Source organism: Argiope bruennichi, chromosome 6 (assembly GCF_947563725.1).
Source record: "Argiope bruennichi chromosome 6, qqArgBrue1.1, whole genome shotgun sequence".
NCBI lineage: Eukaryota > Metazoa > Arthropoda > Arachnida > Araneae > Araneidae > Argiope > Argiope bruennichi.
The window spans coordinates 135,045,347-135,064,220 of record NC_079156.1 but is presented as its reverse complement, the minus strand read 5'-3'; the positions used below and the strand labels follow the sequence as shown (position 1 = coordinate 135,064,220).

The following is an 18,874-nucleotide window of genomic DNA, read 5'->3' as shown; positions in this document are numbered from 1 at the left end:
TTCGTCAAATAAGGACAATCCATAGATAGAGATAAAAGAAAGGAAACTTTCCTTTAAACTTTTCTTTCATTTCTAGTCGACATCGTTTGAAAATTCCTTTGTCGAGGAAATTTATCTTTTAGCTTAAAAGCATTTCCTTCTTCTCGAGTTGAAAGTTTTTCCCCTTTCGGATTTCTTCTTCCCGAAATCGAAATACGAACTTCTGCCGTAACTGAATTTCTCAGGCTTTTACGGCTCAAATTGTTTTATGCTCTGGGGATGCGCTTTAAATGTCTCGAGAAAGAGAGGATAATTTCCTACCCGCTCTGCACGTGAGAATGCAAAAATAACTTTACGGAAACGTTTTTAGTATCGAAAATCACCGTCTTAATGGAAATTGGAAACCTTCGTTTCATTGTACTTGATGACACTGACAGCAACAATAAGTGATCGTAGGTTTTTTAAGTAAATACATATATGTAATGATATTTTAAAATCTAAATTAAATTCTAATTAATTTCTTAATTTAGCCCATATTAACTTCATTCTAAAAGGTTCTCTTATTTACTGATCCAATTCCATTTTTACTTAATTAATGCTGCACAAGCTCTGTAAAATTGCTTTGATCAGCACTTTCAAACGCTCTAAGTGAAGATATAAAAATCTGTCATGCTTTGAAAATTCTTTTAAAAGATACCTATAATTTCCTTATCTAAATCGATACGTGTAAAAAAATCCCTGTCGGAATCTCGTGGAATATAATCATCGGGGAAATATTTCTGGCGCTCTTTTCGCTCCTGTGTTGTGATGTAGATTGACGTACCTCGTCGTTTCTTGCTTGTGCCTCCAGGGATGGAATAAAAGTGAAGTTTTAAAAATTCAAAGTGTCTTCTCTCTCTTCGGCCACGAAACTGCTTAAAAAATGTATGCGTTTACATTAGATATATAATTCAAGAAAACCTTCTCCTGGAGAGTACCTCAGATATGAAGATGAGAATCTGTCCGAAACAGTAAGCAGGTACTCACTTCCGAACTGCTCTCTGGAATCATCGTCAATGGCAGATCGTATCTGTATAAGAGGGATAGGCGCATAAACTGCTCGTAATAATCGAGGCGGCTCGGTCTTTCACACATACCGTTTGGCTTCATGCATGATCGAGGTATATTTTCATGAATACTGCATGTTGATTCAAAGAATAACTAATGGTGTTAATAATTTTAAATCTGGCTTAGCATTTTTCAAAAAATTTTACTGTAATGATGCGTATATCATCTGATAGAATATAATTTAATTCTTGCAAATGGAGTGCAATGCTTTTATTTATATAAAAATAAAGTTGTCAAAACTTCATCCACCATTCTTATTTCATTAATTATTATTAATTTCACTTATCGTTTTGGAAAGTCAAACAAAACAAAGAATGGATATCTTATCTTTGTTCGAATTCTTAAATTCAAAAACATTCCATTACTCCCAGTTTTTGCATTTTTAATATTTGATCATGTTAACAATAAATCAGATTCAATTTTAAATTATCCTTCATCAAAATATAACTTATGTTAATTATATATATATTGCGTACAAAAGTGAAATTTTCTATGTTGGGTTGTGATTAAATAGTTATCAATTTAGAATGGCACCATTATTTATTTGGATTTGCATCCATTCAAATAAAATTAGAAAATGGTCGAATCTAAAAGATCATTTGTATTAAAAATATATTCAGATGAACTACTTTAATCAACCGAATAGACGTTTCAAAAGACAAAAAATAACACAGACTTTCAAAAAAATATTTTTTTAAGAAATGGTCCTTCATTTTATTGCTGAATTTGATGTCATTTTTTCAATGTCGATGCAAAAATGAATTCCATTTCTTCCTGTCAATTAAGGTGAAGTTTTTTTTTAAGTCTTTGAAACGATTTCATATTTAGAAAGAAATAAATCAAAATATTTTCCTTTTTTAATTTTTATTTTATTGCTGCATAAATTCCTAGTTTTTGCATTTATATCCTAGTTTTGGTATGATTTAAATTTTATATGAATTTAGGAAATAAATTAAATTCCTTACAGCATCATTTTTTTAAAAAAATAATTTTTTTTTCCTCTTTTTTTCTGATGTTCTTCTCTTTTCAGTGTTCAGTCGTAGTTAGTAGCATATTTCCTATTAACTCTTTCCATTTTTCCTTTAAGCTTTTATGAAATATTTTACTTTGTTCTTCGTTGGTATTTTCTGGATTTTCAAAATAAGCATTGATGTAAATGAAAAAGTAAGCTTTAAAGTCCTACTACGACCTATAAACCGCAAATTTTCTATCTTCCCATCGGCATATCGCCACAAAGAAGATTTTTAGTTTACTGCTAGTTTGAAAAATTTCCGACTTTCCGAAAATTTCCAGTTTTTATCAATTGTTTTATATCAGTGTTCTACGAATAACGTTTCCTTCAATCTTATTTTAAAGAAGCATGGTAACCGTTCTCAAAAGTATTTGAAATGTTGGTTTTTGGTATACCGTAACCAAGTGGTAGAATAAAGAAGACTTACGCTTATTTGCAGTATTTTTTTTTTTGAACAAATCAAATTTTTAACACATTGAAATTATTTTCGTTTTGTAATTTTAGCTGACGATTTGTTCTGTTTTTGGAAAATCCTGCCAAAATAAATAATGTACACTTTCACTCCAAATCTGAAAGGTGTCTTTGTTGTTTTGCTTCTCCCCAGTTCTCGCGAACATTACAGAAACAACGGGTAAATTAATTAAAACTCCGGAAGCCTTTTTTTTTTTTTTTTTTCATTTGCAACACAAATTAAAAGTGAAAAGGACCCCTGCATAAAATTCGGAATTATATAAATTTGCACACTCACTTAGAAAGCTAATTAAGAAGATGAGTTAGAAAGATATTCATATAAAAGCAAGAAAAATACAAAAAATGGAAGAGCATTGATGAAAGGGATTGAAGAGAAAAGACCTCTTTCAAAAGACTAATGAACCGGTTTAAATTGGGTCTCTATGGTTTTACTATTGTGTAAACAGATCAGTTTATTCTTTCTCAGACAGCATTTATATTAAGCAAATCAGTGTTCAAAATCTATAAAAGTATTTATTAAGTTAATATAAATAATGTTTTATTATTCTTAAATATACCGATTCGTAAATCAGGGATTTATAATAAAATTGTATGCGAAAAAAATTCTTTGATTATTTTTTTTTCAATAATCAGCATCCAAAAAAATCAATAAAAAAACCTGACTATTTATAACACAATTTTTTTCATGCTGCATCTGTATAATCTGAAAATAAAATACCATCAAACAGACATGAAAGAACAGAGAAATGAATAAAATTAAATGAATAAAACAGCCTTACTAATATAAAACTTTCTGAACGCGTCAATGTAGTAAGTTTGACTCTAGTAACCCGAAGATAGTGCATTTTAAAGATGATATTGCAATAAGATTCTTTAGTACTTTGTGTTACATTGGCAATTTCATATATTTAGCTCTGATTATATGATTCATTTCCAAAGACTTCGTTTCTTTATAGCACTGTTTAATGGTGACACCATTAATGATTTTCCGAGCATTGACAGTATTTTAGATCTCTTGTCAATAAAAAAGCGTTTTTTTTTTTTTCATTTGGTTATATCATTCTTAGACAATGTGATATTAGTCATCCCTAACATTACTTAAAATCGAAAATAAATAAAGAAATAAAAGACTTTAAATTATTATTTTTTTAAATTAGACAAAAGAATAAAAACTCGTTAATATCTCCAGGAACCGAAGAATTTGGAATAGTTTTAGGTTGAATTTTTTTTTCCATGTTATTGCCAGAAATCGCAGCAGCATATGAAAGATTTTCTGTTATACGGCTGACTATACACACAAAGAAAATAGTTTTGAAAGTCTTTTTTCATGTGTCTAATTTATCTTTAATGCAGTGGAATTTAGATAATTCGGACGTTTTTAAAGTATTTTTCATAGGGGTAATGGATCTTCATTATGTGAAGTCACTTCACTGCATACTTTCAACGGCAGATGATATATCTCAGAGGCTCATCAGATGCTATAATGCAGTCTTTAACTGAATATAGGCACATATTTTCAAGAATTTTAGCCGAAGATGTTACACTACTCAGGAATGAGTAGATTCTGGCACTAGTAACATTGGTTAGAGCTCTTCCCTCCCTTATGTCTTTTAATCAATATGCGAGTTCCAAAACTTACTAACACTTTTAATAAATGCGCAGTTATCAAATTGTAGGTAAATAAAAGAGACTATTGTATGTAGATTTCACTGTTATTTTGAATAATGCCGAAATTTCTGGCCTGAATTTTTTTTTTTTTTTAACTTTTACTCGTGTATTATCAGCAGGTAGGAAACCTGCAATTAATGCATTCGACAGGGGTACCGCTTTTAAACATAAAGCGCTGCTCCGTTATCAGTGTGCCCAATAAAGATGATATTGCTGAATCTCCGTAGCTGAGATCACTGAACAAAATATAGATTCATTCTATTCATAATGCTTTTTTTTCTTGTTATACAGGGTGCTGCAAATAAACCTGGACAGACAATTTTTAATATAACTTCATTAAAAACAAATAAATTAACAAAATATAACACATAATAATAAGAGTAGATTTTTACTAAGAAGTAAATTTAATTTGTTTCATTGCGGCCGTCTTTTGCAACTATGCAGAAGCGCAAACGCCTATTGAAAATTTCAGCAACGGATCGCAAGTCTTCTACCTTTAATCTATCCCATTCCCACCGAAGTGATTGCTTTAGAGCGACCAAACTTTTGTGTGGTTTAGTGCAGGCCCCAGACACCAAAATAGACCATACACTGTAATGAATGGGATTGGTATCGGGCGAGTACGGTGGCCATTCTCCAGATGATATCACGTCGGAAAATGTGCTTTCCACAACTCTTATGTCTCTTTTGCCTTCTGAGCTGGTGCGTAGTCTTGTTGGAACTCCTACTTTGCATTGCCGAAGTGAGTTTGGCCCACGGAAGTACAACAGCTTCTAGAATGTCCCGCTGGTACACTTTTTCATTTATTTTAACGCCCTCGTCCACAAAAATCAGAGGTGTTTTGCGGCCTCACACAAATTCCGTCCCAAACCATGACCGACTTTGGAGTTTGGTGATTTTCGACGATTACCGAGGTACTTGGAGCGTCTACAGATCAGATCCTATCGTTCTGGAAGTTATGAGTTTCTTGAACGGTAAAGAACTTCTCATCAATAAAAAAGAAACTCTCATAGCGCTGACTTTCTGACTGTCTCAAAAGTTTTCGGCATCATTGGAACTGCTCGAGTTTGTTTTCTTCAGTAAGAAACTGGACTTTTTGGAACTTCTAATGTTTTACTTCAAGCTCTGATTTGCCATTTGCTACACTTATTGGTCACTTATTCCCATTTCCCAAGCCACCTTCCTCATGGAAACCCTAGGATATTGAAGAACTCGCTTTTTGATGGCTTTACGAAAATCGGAAGTGTTCACCATATGCTTTCGTCTACTTCCTAAACGTCAACCATCACTGCCAATCTCTTTGTTCCATCAAACGGCAGATTGCATCAGATATTGTTTACCGAAATATATTAAGAAAACGACGGATTTCTCACTATCGTTTGCTTTGCAAAAACAACTCTAAAATGGCATATCTTTTGCTTGACTTAGTAACTTCTATTCTATAATGCAATAACTTTGTCCGAGGGTTTTTATTTCAGCACCTTGAAGTTTTACGTAATATTTTTCTATCGATAATCCTGACCTATAATCTTTAGACGTATTTGTTTCTTTCAGGCTGGACAAATTAATATTTCTTCTTTTTGACCTATACAGTTTTTAAAATGTTCTCTTTTGACTACAATTTCTAGTTATTATGAAAGAACAAAATTCAGATATTGAGAAGTGACTAAATATTGTTCTTTTTCTCTGTATCTGTTTCAGTCACCCATCAAATACATCAAACAGGTGAGTCCGTATTTACCATCAGTGCAGGTGAGTAGGGCCCTCGGAGGTTTGCTGATTTTCATTTCACATTCTCTTCCAACGCAGAAGAAATAAACAAAAGATGACTAATTCCCCCCTTTCGTCCCTTACAGGCTGACAGTCGGTACGGAGCCCTGGGAGGAGACGTGGTAAATATGATATCTTTCTCACTTTCTTTTTTATAAATTTTAAATTCAAAAATTCCCTCCATGCAATTACGTTAATTTCTTACAGAAAAAGTCGATAAATCGATTTTTATATGAAATGTCCTAAGTACAATTTTTGATTTACAAGCTTAAAGTAGCATCGGATGGCATAGTTTAGTTTAGTTATGTTAACGTCCCGTTTTAAAGCAACACTAGAGCTATTTTGGGACGGACCTCGCTATTTTGAACCGCGGTTAGATGACGAGGACGACACCTGAGCTGGCGCCCCCTCTCCAGACTTCCACATCATATCAGCGAGAAGGTGTCTAGTCCCGAAGTGCTCAAGACCCGCTTACACGCCGGTTCTTCGGTGGAATCGGCTCCCGAACTTGAAAACCCTCCGGTTCCGAAGCCGAGACCTTATCACCAGGTCACTGCGGCTCATCGGATTGCATAAAGGTTAATGTATTGGAGTAAAATGTGAAGATTCCTAATCAAAGTCGTAAATACTATAGGCGCCAAGAAACATTGTATTGTAGATTCTTTGGTACTTTTTAATGAATTCTTAGCACGGTTTCAGGATTTTGCTAGCCGTGTGTCAAAATTTAACGTCAGTCGTCGCTATGAATGCAACAAGGAAACTGTCATCATGTTCTTCTAAACGTATCGGGCTTGCATATTTTGACAATTATTAAACTGCTAAGAAACAAAATTCGTTTGAAAATGGCAATATTATTTAACAATCGCTAAGTATCGTATCTGAGAGCAATAAATTTCTTTTTTTAATGTAAACAAATTAAATCGTTCAAATTAACATTCGTCGGTAATTTATCAAGTTTTTCATCATATAATCCTCTAATCTCTCCAAAAAACGGCCGTCTCTACCATCTTTTACTCTAGGAAAAATAAAATTACAATTTTTTTTATGTATGTTTTTATAAAACTTCTTAATATAAGAATATTAATTAATTCGGCTATCATATATATATACATATGTATACAATATTTTTCTCCTTAAAATGAACTTTTTTTTTTTAATAACACGTTGAATCTTTAGGATATTTTCCAGCTAAAAAAACGGCAGATATTTTTACTTGGTTGAAAGTTAAAAAAATCATAAATTGCTTACATTAAATTTTAAAATTTTTAACTGTTTCTATTAGATTTATTTTCAATTCTAGATAAAATAGTATCATGGAATACGCTTGATAAAAAACTGATTGTTCATATCTTTATGACATTTAATTTAGTTATATCTTTAAATAATATATTAATAAAAAATCATTTATTAATGGGATTTTATAATCATAATTAAAAATCAACTATTTTTCTAATTTTTCTTTGAAATTATTCTTTTTAAATTATTTTTAAAGTTTAGTGTTAATTATTACCTTTTTTCATAAATCTTTTTTAATCTATGTATCTTTATTCTTTTACCATCACAATTCCAAACCAAATAGTTGTAGGAATGGCTTTAGAATGTTATGAGTAGTAACAATAGATGGGTAGAACCAGGAAATGAATCTCATCACTTTCTAAAAATGGCTTTTTGTTTTATTCCTTTTGCAGGTCATGGGTCCTCCAGGCCCAGCTGGTCCACCGGTAAATCAGATTTTCTTATCAATCGTCAGTTTTAATTATTTTAGCTGTGTTTTTTTTTCATGTTTTATTTACAATGCTTTTATATTTCATTACTTATTAAAATGAATGCACGTGACTTGAAAATTACATTTTAAACCTACATTTATTAAATAAAGAGAATTATGACAGATAAAATTGTTGCTCGGAAAAAGTTCTTTAATTCAAAATTGCATTTCTTTATGGATAGATAAATAACTGGGGGAAAAAGTTAGATATTTTGGTAGTCATGCGTAACTTTTACTATTTATAAATTTAAAACGATGTTCATTCCTTTATTATAAGTTATAAAGAGAAAAAAAATATACATCAGTCTAATAATTGTAATATTAAAATCCAAGTTTTAAAGATTATGCAAGCCTAAGTAATTAAATTATTTACTTATGAATTATGTTATTGGTCTCAAACTTTTTCGACTCGCGGCACCTTTGCTAAATCCACATTTTATTCATGGTGTGCCTTATGTAAATCAGCAGCAAGTGTTTTTTCGAAAAATATTTAGCCATTTTTCTGTTGATGAAAATAGATACAGCGTATTTTGTTTCATAAAAATGTATTGAACGAACTTTAATAGATATAATAATCATTAGGATGAACCGCATGACAACTACAAATTTCTCAAACCGTGGAATTGATAAGCTACCTTCATTTCATTTCTCGCATTCATTTTCAGCCTATCACTTCTAATGACAATAACAATCCAACTTCGCTCAAACAAGAAATAGCAAAAGAAATTAAAAATCCGCCAAGTTTTAATAATTACAAAAATGATATAATATTTCGTAGCGTGTTTTTCGAGCATTCATTAACTTAAATTTTGAGAGCCACTCAATAACCATTTTGCTAAGCAATTTTATTCCGAAAAATAGATAAGATCTTTAAATGATGATGTCTGTTAAAATAATAAAAATTATAACTAAATTCACCCTTTGATGAAGATACTTTCGTTTCAATTTTTCAATCATATTCTTTCAAAAGCACGGTTATCTTCATTCCAAGAGCATTCAACCTTAACAGTGCTGGAATGTCATCGTCAGTCTTGAAACTCCGATTAAATAAGCATCTGGAATAATAATAAAAGCAATAATTCTTAAAACGAAAATAAATATAAGAATTAGATTCAATTTTTCTGAAAATAATTTTTGTCATTGGACCGATTCATTAACCTGTTTGATTGAAAAGATTTATCATTGTTTTTTTTTTTCTTAAATAGTTTTGATAATTAATATTTTTTGGCTTTCATTTAAGTTTTTCTTTAAATTTCAAACATATGCTGAGCTTGAAAGCTAGATATGCCAGGAATAATCCATGCATTTAATACTTGTCACTCTTTTTTAAAAAGGCAATTTACTTTTATTCCATTAATAGGGCCCTCAAGGAATCCAGGGACCTCCAGGAATTAAAGGCGATAAAGGAATGGATGGTCAGAAAGGCGAACCGGTCAGTTTATAGTACTTTTCTAAACACAGTCCGAACTAAATCATTACACAGAATTTAATGTCAATGTTGAAACAAATATGTTATTAAGCAAATCCTGACCAATAATTACGTTGATTATAACACTTTCATAATTTTTAAGCACTGTTAAAGCATGATTAGATTTTCTGCGAATTTATATTATAAAGAACAAATAGTTTTCTGTTTTATTCGTAAAAAAAATATTCTCTCGTTATTATTTCACTTGTCTTCAGAAGTCCCGTAACAAATCATTTTCTGTAATAGCGTCTGGAAATGTTTAAATTAATTCATGACATTTTTGTCATATGCTCTTTATATATTGGTTTGTTATATTTTAATTCATTTGGCTAAATGATTAGTTAAAATGATCTGTTTGACTAAAATTGTAATCCCATTCTTTTTTTGGTTAAAAAAAATTTTACCCGAAATTTCAAAGGAGGATATGTGCGTCCTGAATCGTAATCTATGATTGGCCCATCGTTCTATTTCAGAAATGTTATTTGCGATTGTTGTAAAACTACCAACGACGAATGGAAGTGGACTTTCGATTTTACCGCGCTGAAAGAATTGGTAGACAATTTTTGTAGATTTCGGTTGGTGAAATTAAAAGGCTCTCCTTTATGGAGAATTTTCGCATTGAAACAGATTTAAAAGTCTGTGGGTCACTTCAATTTTAGTTTCATCTTTGTTTCTGTGCTTTGTTTATCCATTTAATTACTCTTCATTTTAAGGAAATAAGTGATTGAATTATAGTTTCCAAACCAAAGTACCTTGAATTTTCAAAAACTGAAATTTTCTAGAAAAATTATAAAAGTTTCAAATGAAGATTTCTTTGCAAAAACTCTGTTTTCAGTAATATAAATACTTTTAAATAAAATTCAATGGGAAGCATAAAACCATTATTAAGTTATATAATTTAAATTATAAAATAATTTCAGATATTTTATTTGTGGATTTTGGAGAGTAAGACGTAAACAACTTGTCGAAAAATACTGTAACATGTTTCACTTTGTAGTAGAATCTGATTCCAACTATGCCATACAGTAAAAAGTATCTAATGAATGGTCGTTGGAAAGAAGCATTTACTACAATTAGTGGTTCAAATGGAAATAGAAATAATTTAAGCTTAGACATCCTCTAATTGGATAAACCGTCATAGATATAAGATACATAAAAAGAAATGTTCGATACCAACTACTCAAGTTCGTTTCTTTTAATATTTCAATAAATAACTAAAACCTTAAGTACATATGCAACATCTCTTTTGTAGCATGAAACAAAATGTGTTTCTTCGTGTTTAAAGCTGTTTTTGAAGTGGGGATAGGCGGGTATATTTCAATTTTTAGCCATTAGAAAATATTTTTAAAAATAGATATAATTGGCTGAAATTATGAAAGTTTTCTGGAATATTTTTTTTAGTTCAAAAAGGGAGTTTTTGCCTATTATTTGAGTATTAGCTTTAATACAATCCATAAATCCTAACTGTAATATCCTTTCAATACAATACTAATGCTATTGTTTAATGAATAATTGATTATATATGTATATTTTTTTTTAATTTGCTCTATGACTTTTCAGGGTGACAAAGGTGACAAGGGTGATCCCGGTCCGATGGGACTTCCGGTAAGTTTTCATTACATAAAAAAAGCATTTATTATGTCAATAAATAGAACATTCAAGACATTCATTTTTTTCGTTTTAAAGGAAATGCCTTACGTTATAATGGATAATAGATATCTTTTTCAATTATCTTGTGTAATTTAAATTTTTCACCTAGTTGTAAGAAAATTCAGTGTTTCCGTAAGACCATTGCAAGCTTTCAGTTTCTATATTTACTAAACAAAACAGAATACAGTTAGGATACCATCACTGCACGATAAAAATACTCTCAAAAAGCTTTGGTAATGCAGAGACGTGATATGCGCAAATAAGATGATATGACTCAAACACTTTTTCGCTCACTCACGATAGAGACAGTGCAGACACAATTTCAATATGTTTCTTGGTTTGTAAAACCTAAATCTGCGTCATATGTCAGCCATGAAATACCATTGCATATTCTATAAAAACTCAGCAAGAAAAGAGCAAATAGAGCAATCTATGAGAATTTTTTAAGAAAATCTGACAAACTCAATTTAAAAAAAAAAGTTAAGGATTTAAAACCGCTTTACAGCCTCTCACTTCTTAGCAAATGCGGATATCAAAAAACAAATTATTCTTTATGATGAGGCATGGGAATGAGCTTAATTTGAATTATCTTTCCGTCTTCTGTTCTAAAACTTTCCTCATTCTCGACCAGGACCCCAACCCCAAAAAAAATCCCACCAAAATTCACTCATTTCATTATTTAAATATCATACCAATCATCAAAGACGTGAATTAATTTGGAAAGGAAAAACAAAACATAAACTTCTTTCATAATGATTATATACATTTTATTTTCTTTCTCTGCATTCAATACATTTCAATTTGCCTAAACATTTCTACTTTGCTTAACTAATTTTTCCACAGAAGCGCATAGAAACTCTTGTTTAAATCATTGAATCTCTGATTCATATCTAACTCATTTTGTTCTGTTTTTTTTTTTTTTTTTTTTTTTTCAGGAATATAATGCACCTGAAAATTTAAATTAATATTCAAATTTAATTTAATAAATTGCATCCTTTTACAATATAATAAATCTGTGTATTACAAGGTTTGGTACAAATGATTGTTATTAAATTGACAATGATTGCCCGTCGTGTATTTGTGATGCCAGGCTTAGGTAAGAAAATATCTGACTTCAAGTCAATATATCAAGTCAAAATATCTGACCGTCAAGTATGCTTCATCAAGATGTTATATATAAGTGACGCTAAAAGCAAAGAGGTTAAATTTATTTGTTTTATATGAACCAAAATGTTTATTAATAAAAATTTCAACGGAAATTTCATTGCAGGGTCCTGTTGGTGTTCGAGGGGATCCAGGCCCACCTGGAGCGGACGGGAAAAATGGCGTTATGGTTGGTGTTCCTCATTAGTTAATTTCGTGGCATGTAAAGCAGAGGATATTCTTAAACAGCTTTGGTTCAAAAAAAACTCGTATAATTTTGAGCTTTTTTAATTTTTCGTATATAAAACATAACAAAGAGAAAGACTGCAATTTCCAAAAATTTCAACCAACAGATGTTGACAAAATTAATTCAGATAACGAAGAATCTGAAAAATGTATTATGTAATTTAAAAATGCAAATTTTGAAATTACACGCTCACAATATCTCCGAAGTGAAATAAGCTAGAAAAAGAGAATTCGGTTGCGTGCTCTTAAGACCAAAATTATATATTTCTGCCAAATTTGGACCCAAATCCTTCCACAAAGGCCTATATTTGCATAAAACACGATTACTCAGGCGACCGAAATTATAAAATTTAGAATGTGATTTCATTACCAAAACAGTAACTCTGAATTAATCAAATCTATCCAAACAGTAACTCTGCTGCTCTGTTTATTTGTAAATTTTTAAACCTGATAACACAAAAGCAGAACATGTTAAACAAATTAAATTTGGAATGTGGTTCTTATATATAATTCTGGATTAATTATAAATTGTAAAATTATATATAATTCGGGAAACAATCGCATAAGGTCCAAATGCCGAAATAATTCTGTTAACTCTATTAATGCACTTAACAGAAGTCGTGCCATAATGGAGGAAAATTGAGTTATCTTGTCTTAAACAGCATAATTTTTTTTCATTTCTTTATCAATTTCAATTTATACCAATTAATTTTCTTTTCATACTTTATTTGCAATCTATAAATAAAAATATAAGTCCATTAAGAAATTTCTTCACGTTTACTTTTTTAGTTTGCCTGTTTATTATTCTTTTTGTTTACTTTTATTTTGTGTTTTATTTTACAGGTTTACTAACCCTCTGTAGCTGAAGAAGTCTTACTAACAGCCGTCTTCCAACACTCACAACAAACACAACACTAACATGTTTTTAAACACTTATCGCCCAATTAGAGCAATATATTAAAACTTCTCGCAATGCTGTTGTATCCACTTTAATCAATTTCCGTGTGTGTTTCGTTTTTTTTTCTGACATTATCTTCCTTTTATTACAGGGACCCCCCGGATTAGATGGAATGAAGGCAAGTAGGCATTTTTCAAATATTTTTCGTTGGACTTCCATAAAAACAATAATTTTGTAACTTTCAGGGGGAAATACTTTTTGTAATTTTCTGGATAAAATAAAGAGAAATTAAGAATTGTAATACTGTTATTCAAAATGCAGGGTGATTCTAAAATCATGGGAACACTTTCCAGATAGATACGGCCCACAATTAGAGATGAGTAAACCGATGAGTTTTATATATGAGTGAATTAGTGGGCAAGAAACAGACATAAAACGCAACCTTAATTGGTGTCATACTATACGATTTTGAGGACTTTTTTTCCAAAAGAATGCTTGCGCTAATTACTCAGAATTCAATCCTGCAACAATGATCTATGCATGAAAGCGCTAATAAAAGAACACTTGTCCAATTTTATAGATGTCGGCTAATTTTATAAAACTACTTTTATGAAGCGTAGAACCTTCATTGGTGCTTTAAAACAACAATAACCCTCAACAGGATTGCAAGATGCAATTCTGTTTAGTTTAGTTATATTAACGTCACGTTTTTAAGCAAACTAGGGCTATTCTGGAATGAACCTCGTCATTTTGAGCCGCAATCAGATGACGAGGACGACACCAGTGCTGTCACCCCACCCCCCTCGCAAAACTTCCAGACCCGCTTACATGAAGATTTTTTTCAGTGTAATCGAATCTGAAACCCTCCGGTTCTAACACCGAGACCTTACCACCTAGCTACCGTGGTTTTAAGATGTAATTCTGAGTAAATACTGTAAGCATTACTATAAATCATGCTGTCAGGTAATAATTTATATATCTTTTTTTTTTGTTGTTGTTGTCTGTTTCTTGTGCTCCTGCCACAACTCATTATTTCCGCCCTTACTGTCCTATACAAAAAATAAACAATCATCTCCTCACAGTTTTTCCCGTGGTGTCAGAACCATCCTCTACACTAGTCCAATGAATCAAAGCGGGAACTCTCTGCGTTAATCTTAATCTAAATCTCATTCACGGTGACGCTTCCTAAATGCATCAAGATCTTCCTCTCATGTTGGTTTTGTAGTTGAGGCTATTCTTTTAGTCATCCTTAGTGTTTTGCAATTATAAAGTTGTGTGGATTACCCATCATTTTTTCCTTTAACAAACGATGAATCGAAGAGAAAAGTTCGCTTTTAGATGTAGTCTCTCATCATAAGGATTATATTGATGACCAAAAGTTAGATTATAAACGGTAAATATTTGATATCTCGGATCAAATACGGTTTATTAAAATGAATGAATTTTGCATTCACATGTCCAATACTATACGACAGATGACTTTGAAATAACAAGAAAAACAATAAAGCTTTCTCACATCTTTAAGAAAGTCTAGATAATCCAATCGTATAAAAATCAATTGTGGCCAGAACAGGATATATGTTGTTTTAAGAAGCATCGACCGACTAAAGATATTGAGGGTCGTTCCGTATAGCTTTACCAGCTTCACAGTAGAACGTCATACTTAAAATGAAGCTTGTGGAAGCAACACATCTCGTTCTTCTAACGTGAGAAGAACGAGACGTCACGTTCTTCTCACGTTTCCTCACGTGATTAAATTAATCACGTGAGGAAATTCAAGACGCGCAACAGCTCTTCCGCGCATCCAGAACATATTTTTGGAGACTGCGATCAAGTTCATCGGCTTATTGCACCATTCGCCAAATGTGCACTTCCTTCAAAAATCCCAGTTAGGGGGTTCTAAAATTAAAGATTTATCTAATTAAAATTTTATTTTAAAGAGGAAAACGCCGAAGTTTATAAAAAATGGTTTTATCCTTAAAACGACAAAAGAAAGCCCTTTCATTGTTTTTTCTCATACTTGCAAAAAAAAATAGATAAATAAAATAATAATTTAGCCCAGAAACTTGCATTGCAGCTGTTCTATTTTTATTTTATTTTTTAAACTACAGGCTGGAATGTATTTTCATTAGCTATCCTTTTTTAGTTTGATACAAATAAGCTTTGATACCGATGAGCTTTTGACGAATAGTAATGCATATATGGATTGGCATTTATTTGTATATATTATCTGCATTTGTTCTATTTAGTAAAAAGTTCCTATTTTGCAGTATTTGATTCATTTAGTGACAGATAAGGGAAATTTCAAAAACACTCATTGACTGACAGGAGAAAGCATTGAAGCTCATTTATAAATAATGACCCTTAAGTATAAATATCATAAAATTGGTTAAAAATTAAATGAATTCTTAAAAGTTTCGTTTAGTTAAAGGAAAATGTTTCACGAAACAGGCAGTGATAGCAATCCATTCCGGTCAGTAAATTATTTAAAAAATTATTAATTTTATGTGATGCCATAGTCGAAAGACGTTCATTTATATTCCCACCATATTGCACAAATAATCTGTGCAAATATCCATATTGCACAAATATCAATTGCAATCTTTATTTCAAAATCCATATCCATATTTCAAAATATCCATATTGCACAAATATCAATTGCAATTCATATCTATGTTGCAAAATATCCATATTGCAGAAATATCATTATTGCACAATGTATTGTGCAAAAATATTGTGTCATGTATATACATATTGTGCAATATGTATATACATTCCATATTGCACTAATATTTATTTTACACACATCCTTTTATTTATTTATTTTTTGTCTTTAAATTTTGCATTATTTAAAATTAAAATTTTAGGGAATTTTCTTTATGGTGACATTTCTCAAATGGATATTATCATAGATTATATAGCATCGTAAGTAAAGGATAGAATAAAAACTTATTAAGAGATTTAAATGAAGAGTGCGCTTCATATGTGTTTTCTCGTTGGCAAACATTCATTCATAAGAGTCCGTTATCATCATATTTTTTATTTCAAATTATTTTCGCAGTAAGGCTGCCAATGACCGAAAATACCAAAAAAAGCCTGAAATACCGAACGCTTTTCATCGGCATGAACCAAAGATCGTCCGAAGTCATCTACCGTAATGTAAATATTATATCATCGTGCAATGCATTAAGTCTATAATTTATCATTTGTTTAATCAGTAAAGATGTGCATAAATATAAAAAAAAAAAAACTTTTTCTTTCATCACGTTTTCTGACTGCAAACACAGCTGTTCATGAATGATTTTCAGGTCATAAAGTTTTTATTCGGTCATTCTATTTACAAATAGCTGTCAGAAATGAAATATCAATCTGGTTGATGCAGGAAATATGTTTTCTGCAATATAGTGGCTGATATATTGAATGATTATCAAACCTTTTTCTAATATTAGAACATTTATTCATTTCTGATTAATACATATTAAAATGTCAATAAACAGACAGAATTTTTCAATTGAATGATTAGTTTTTGTAGATTTCATATTCAGAAACGATACTATACTGTTTTATTGGTTAACGATAGTTTATTAAATAATATTATTTATAAACTATCAATAAAACCATTTAGTTCTCAAGCACCGCATCGTCATCTAAAATTTATGAGATTAAAAAAAATGAGTGTCCCTACCGGAAGGTTGTTGATGCTCATCATTTGTTACATAAATGTTATGCAGGCTATTTATATTCTACAAAGAATTAAATGACGTATTTTACAGGGCGAAAGAGGCGAGCCTGGAAATAAAGGAGAGAAGGGAGAACCTGGACTTCCGGTAAGCACAAATACTCCCTTTTAAGTTATATTTCATTATTATTTGCGAAGAGCATAAAATCGAAATTATATTTTTCCGTATTTTACGAATAAAATTTTTTATTCGCATAGTATTTTTAAACTGAGTTTTAGCGTTTCTTGCTTCAGTAGCGCCGTCTAGAGTAAAGAATACTTATTGAGTACTTAAGCAACGTAGCCCTTTTCAAAGAGCCGACTTCATTCGTTAGACTTGAATCACTTCTGATCCAGTACTCCCAGTGATGTTGTACCGACTTGGAAGACTTTGTGCCTACAACAGATTCATGCGGGCACTCGCCGCCATGCACAACACGGCGGGTCTTCGGCCGACGGGGTTCGAGCTCACGACTTAATGAATACGAATGCAACGCCCTACCAACCAAGTTATCCCGGCCTTCATTCATTTGCCGTTTATTATAGCTCTCTACCTTATACTGATACATTTGGGAAAATCAAAATACACTAAAAAATATGATAAGAGCATGAAGCTGTGATATTTTCCCTCGTTAAGTTCTCCTTACATTAGATTGATGCAAAAAGCACTATGTCACTTACCATTGTTTAAACAGCATGAGTTTAAATATATATAAATTCGTTCAAGAAAAATCTCATTATCGAATTGTAGAAATGATTGCTTCTACTTAATTTTAGAACTACTGAAACTATTATTTATAATTCGTTCTTTAATTATTATTTATTTTATAAGGCTCGCGAGAGAAGAGAATTTTTCAGTTTGTTTATTTATTATTATTACTATTTTTACCATAAAAAATCGATTATATTATTTACTTTAAGGATTTTTTTATTGTGTTTCGAATTTTTTTCTCAGTTTTCTTTATTTGTTTTCTTTTATTTTTCTTATGTTAGGGGACAGACGGAATTCCTGGTTTGCCGGTAAATCGATTTCTGTTATTTCTTACTCTACTATAGTGACAATTTTTTGTTTAGAGTTTTCTAAAATGTGATATAAGATGAGCTAAATCCTTTGATCTCGAAACGTAGGGAGGTAATAATAAAAGTTTGGCATAAAACTTCAAATTAAAGTACAGCTCATAAACATTTTATTTTTATTTTTAATTTTATCGAGTTGTCATAAAAAGCAACAAAACTCGGGATATATACAAACTAGCATATTATTGCTTTAAATTGTGGGCTGGTTATTCAAAATAGGCTATCATATCACGCAGCGAGTATCTTACCGAGTAAGAGAAGGACAAAAAAAGTAGCTTAGTGACGTTTCTAGCATTGAAATAAAACGCTATTGACATAAAAGAAACTGTTTAAAGAAGTGTTAACTATTAAAAACGCGTGTAAAATGAGCCTTTGAACTTCAAATAAATAAATGAAATCAAATACAAATTTTTTAAAACTGTTTTTAGCAAATTTTGCATTTGCACTAAAGTATATATTATATAGAAATAAATATCTGTTAAAAATTCTCAAACTGAAATCACATTATTTTTCGAAGAATTCTACTTTTTAGAGTTAAAAAAAAACTGACCCTTTAAAAATACTTTTGTGTGCTTTTTTACTTGTCGTCATTCATTGTACGACCGTTTCAAGCGATTCTATGTCATCGTTATTTAGTGAAAAGGGCTGAATATCAACCTTCAAGTTAAGATTTTATCTCAATTTTTATGCCAGAATACATTTTTCGTGTGGACATTGAGAATGAAACAGAATAATGGACGGAAAATTTTATTCCAGTTCCTTCATTTGTTTTGAATATAAATATGAAAATTTGTTCTGAATATAAATGTGCTTCTACTTTGCGCTTTTTTTTATGTAGAAATATCCAATGCTCGTAAAGAAATAATTTAAAGAATTAATTTTTACAAGTATTATTCATTTCA

General features: G+C 30.9%; 1 protein-coding gene across 1 annotated transcript in view; it reads left to right on the top strand.

The window, feature by feature from the left end:
* LOC129971574 (collagen alpha-2(V) chain-like) overlaps positions 1–18,874 on the top strand; it is a 195,380-nt gene that overhangs the window by 159,809 nt on the left and 16,697 nt on the right. The window contains exons 19-27 of the mRNA XM_056085469.1: positions 5,939–5,989; positions 6,094–6,129; positions 7,696–7,728; positions 9,133–9,204; positions 10,801–10,845; positions 12,161–12,223; positions 13,329–13,355; positions 16,951–17,004; positions 17,889–17,915. Coding sequence (XP_055941444.1) covers positions 5,939–5,989; positions 6,094–6,129; positions 7,696–7,728; positions 9,133–9,204; positions 10,801–10,845; positions 12,161–12,223; positions 13,329–13,355; positions 16,951–17,004; positions 17,889–17,915 — 408 coding nt within the window. The remainder of the gene's footprint in view (positions 1–5,938; positions 5,990–6,093; positions 6,130–7,695; positions 7,729–9,132; positions 9,205–10,800; positions 10,846–12,160; positions 12,224–13,328; positions 13,356–16,950; positions 17,005–17,888; positions 17,916–18,874) is intronic.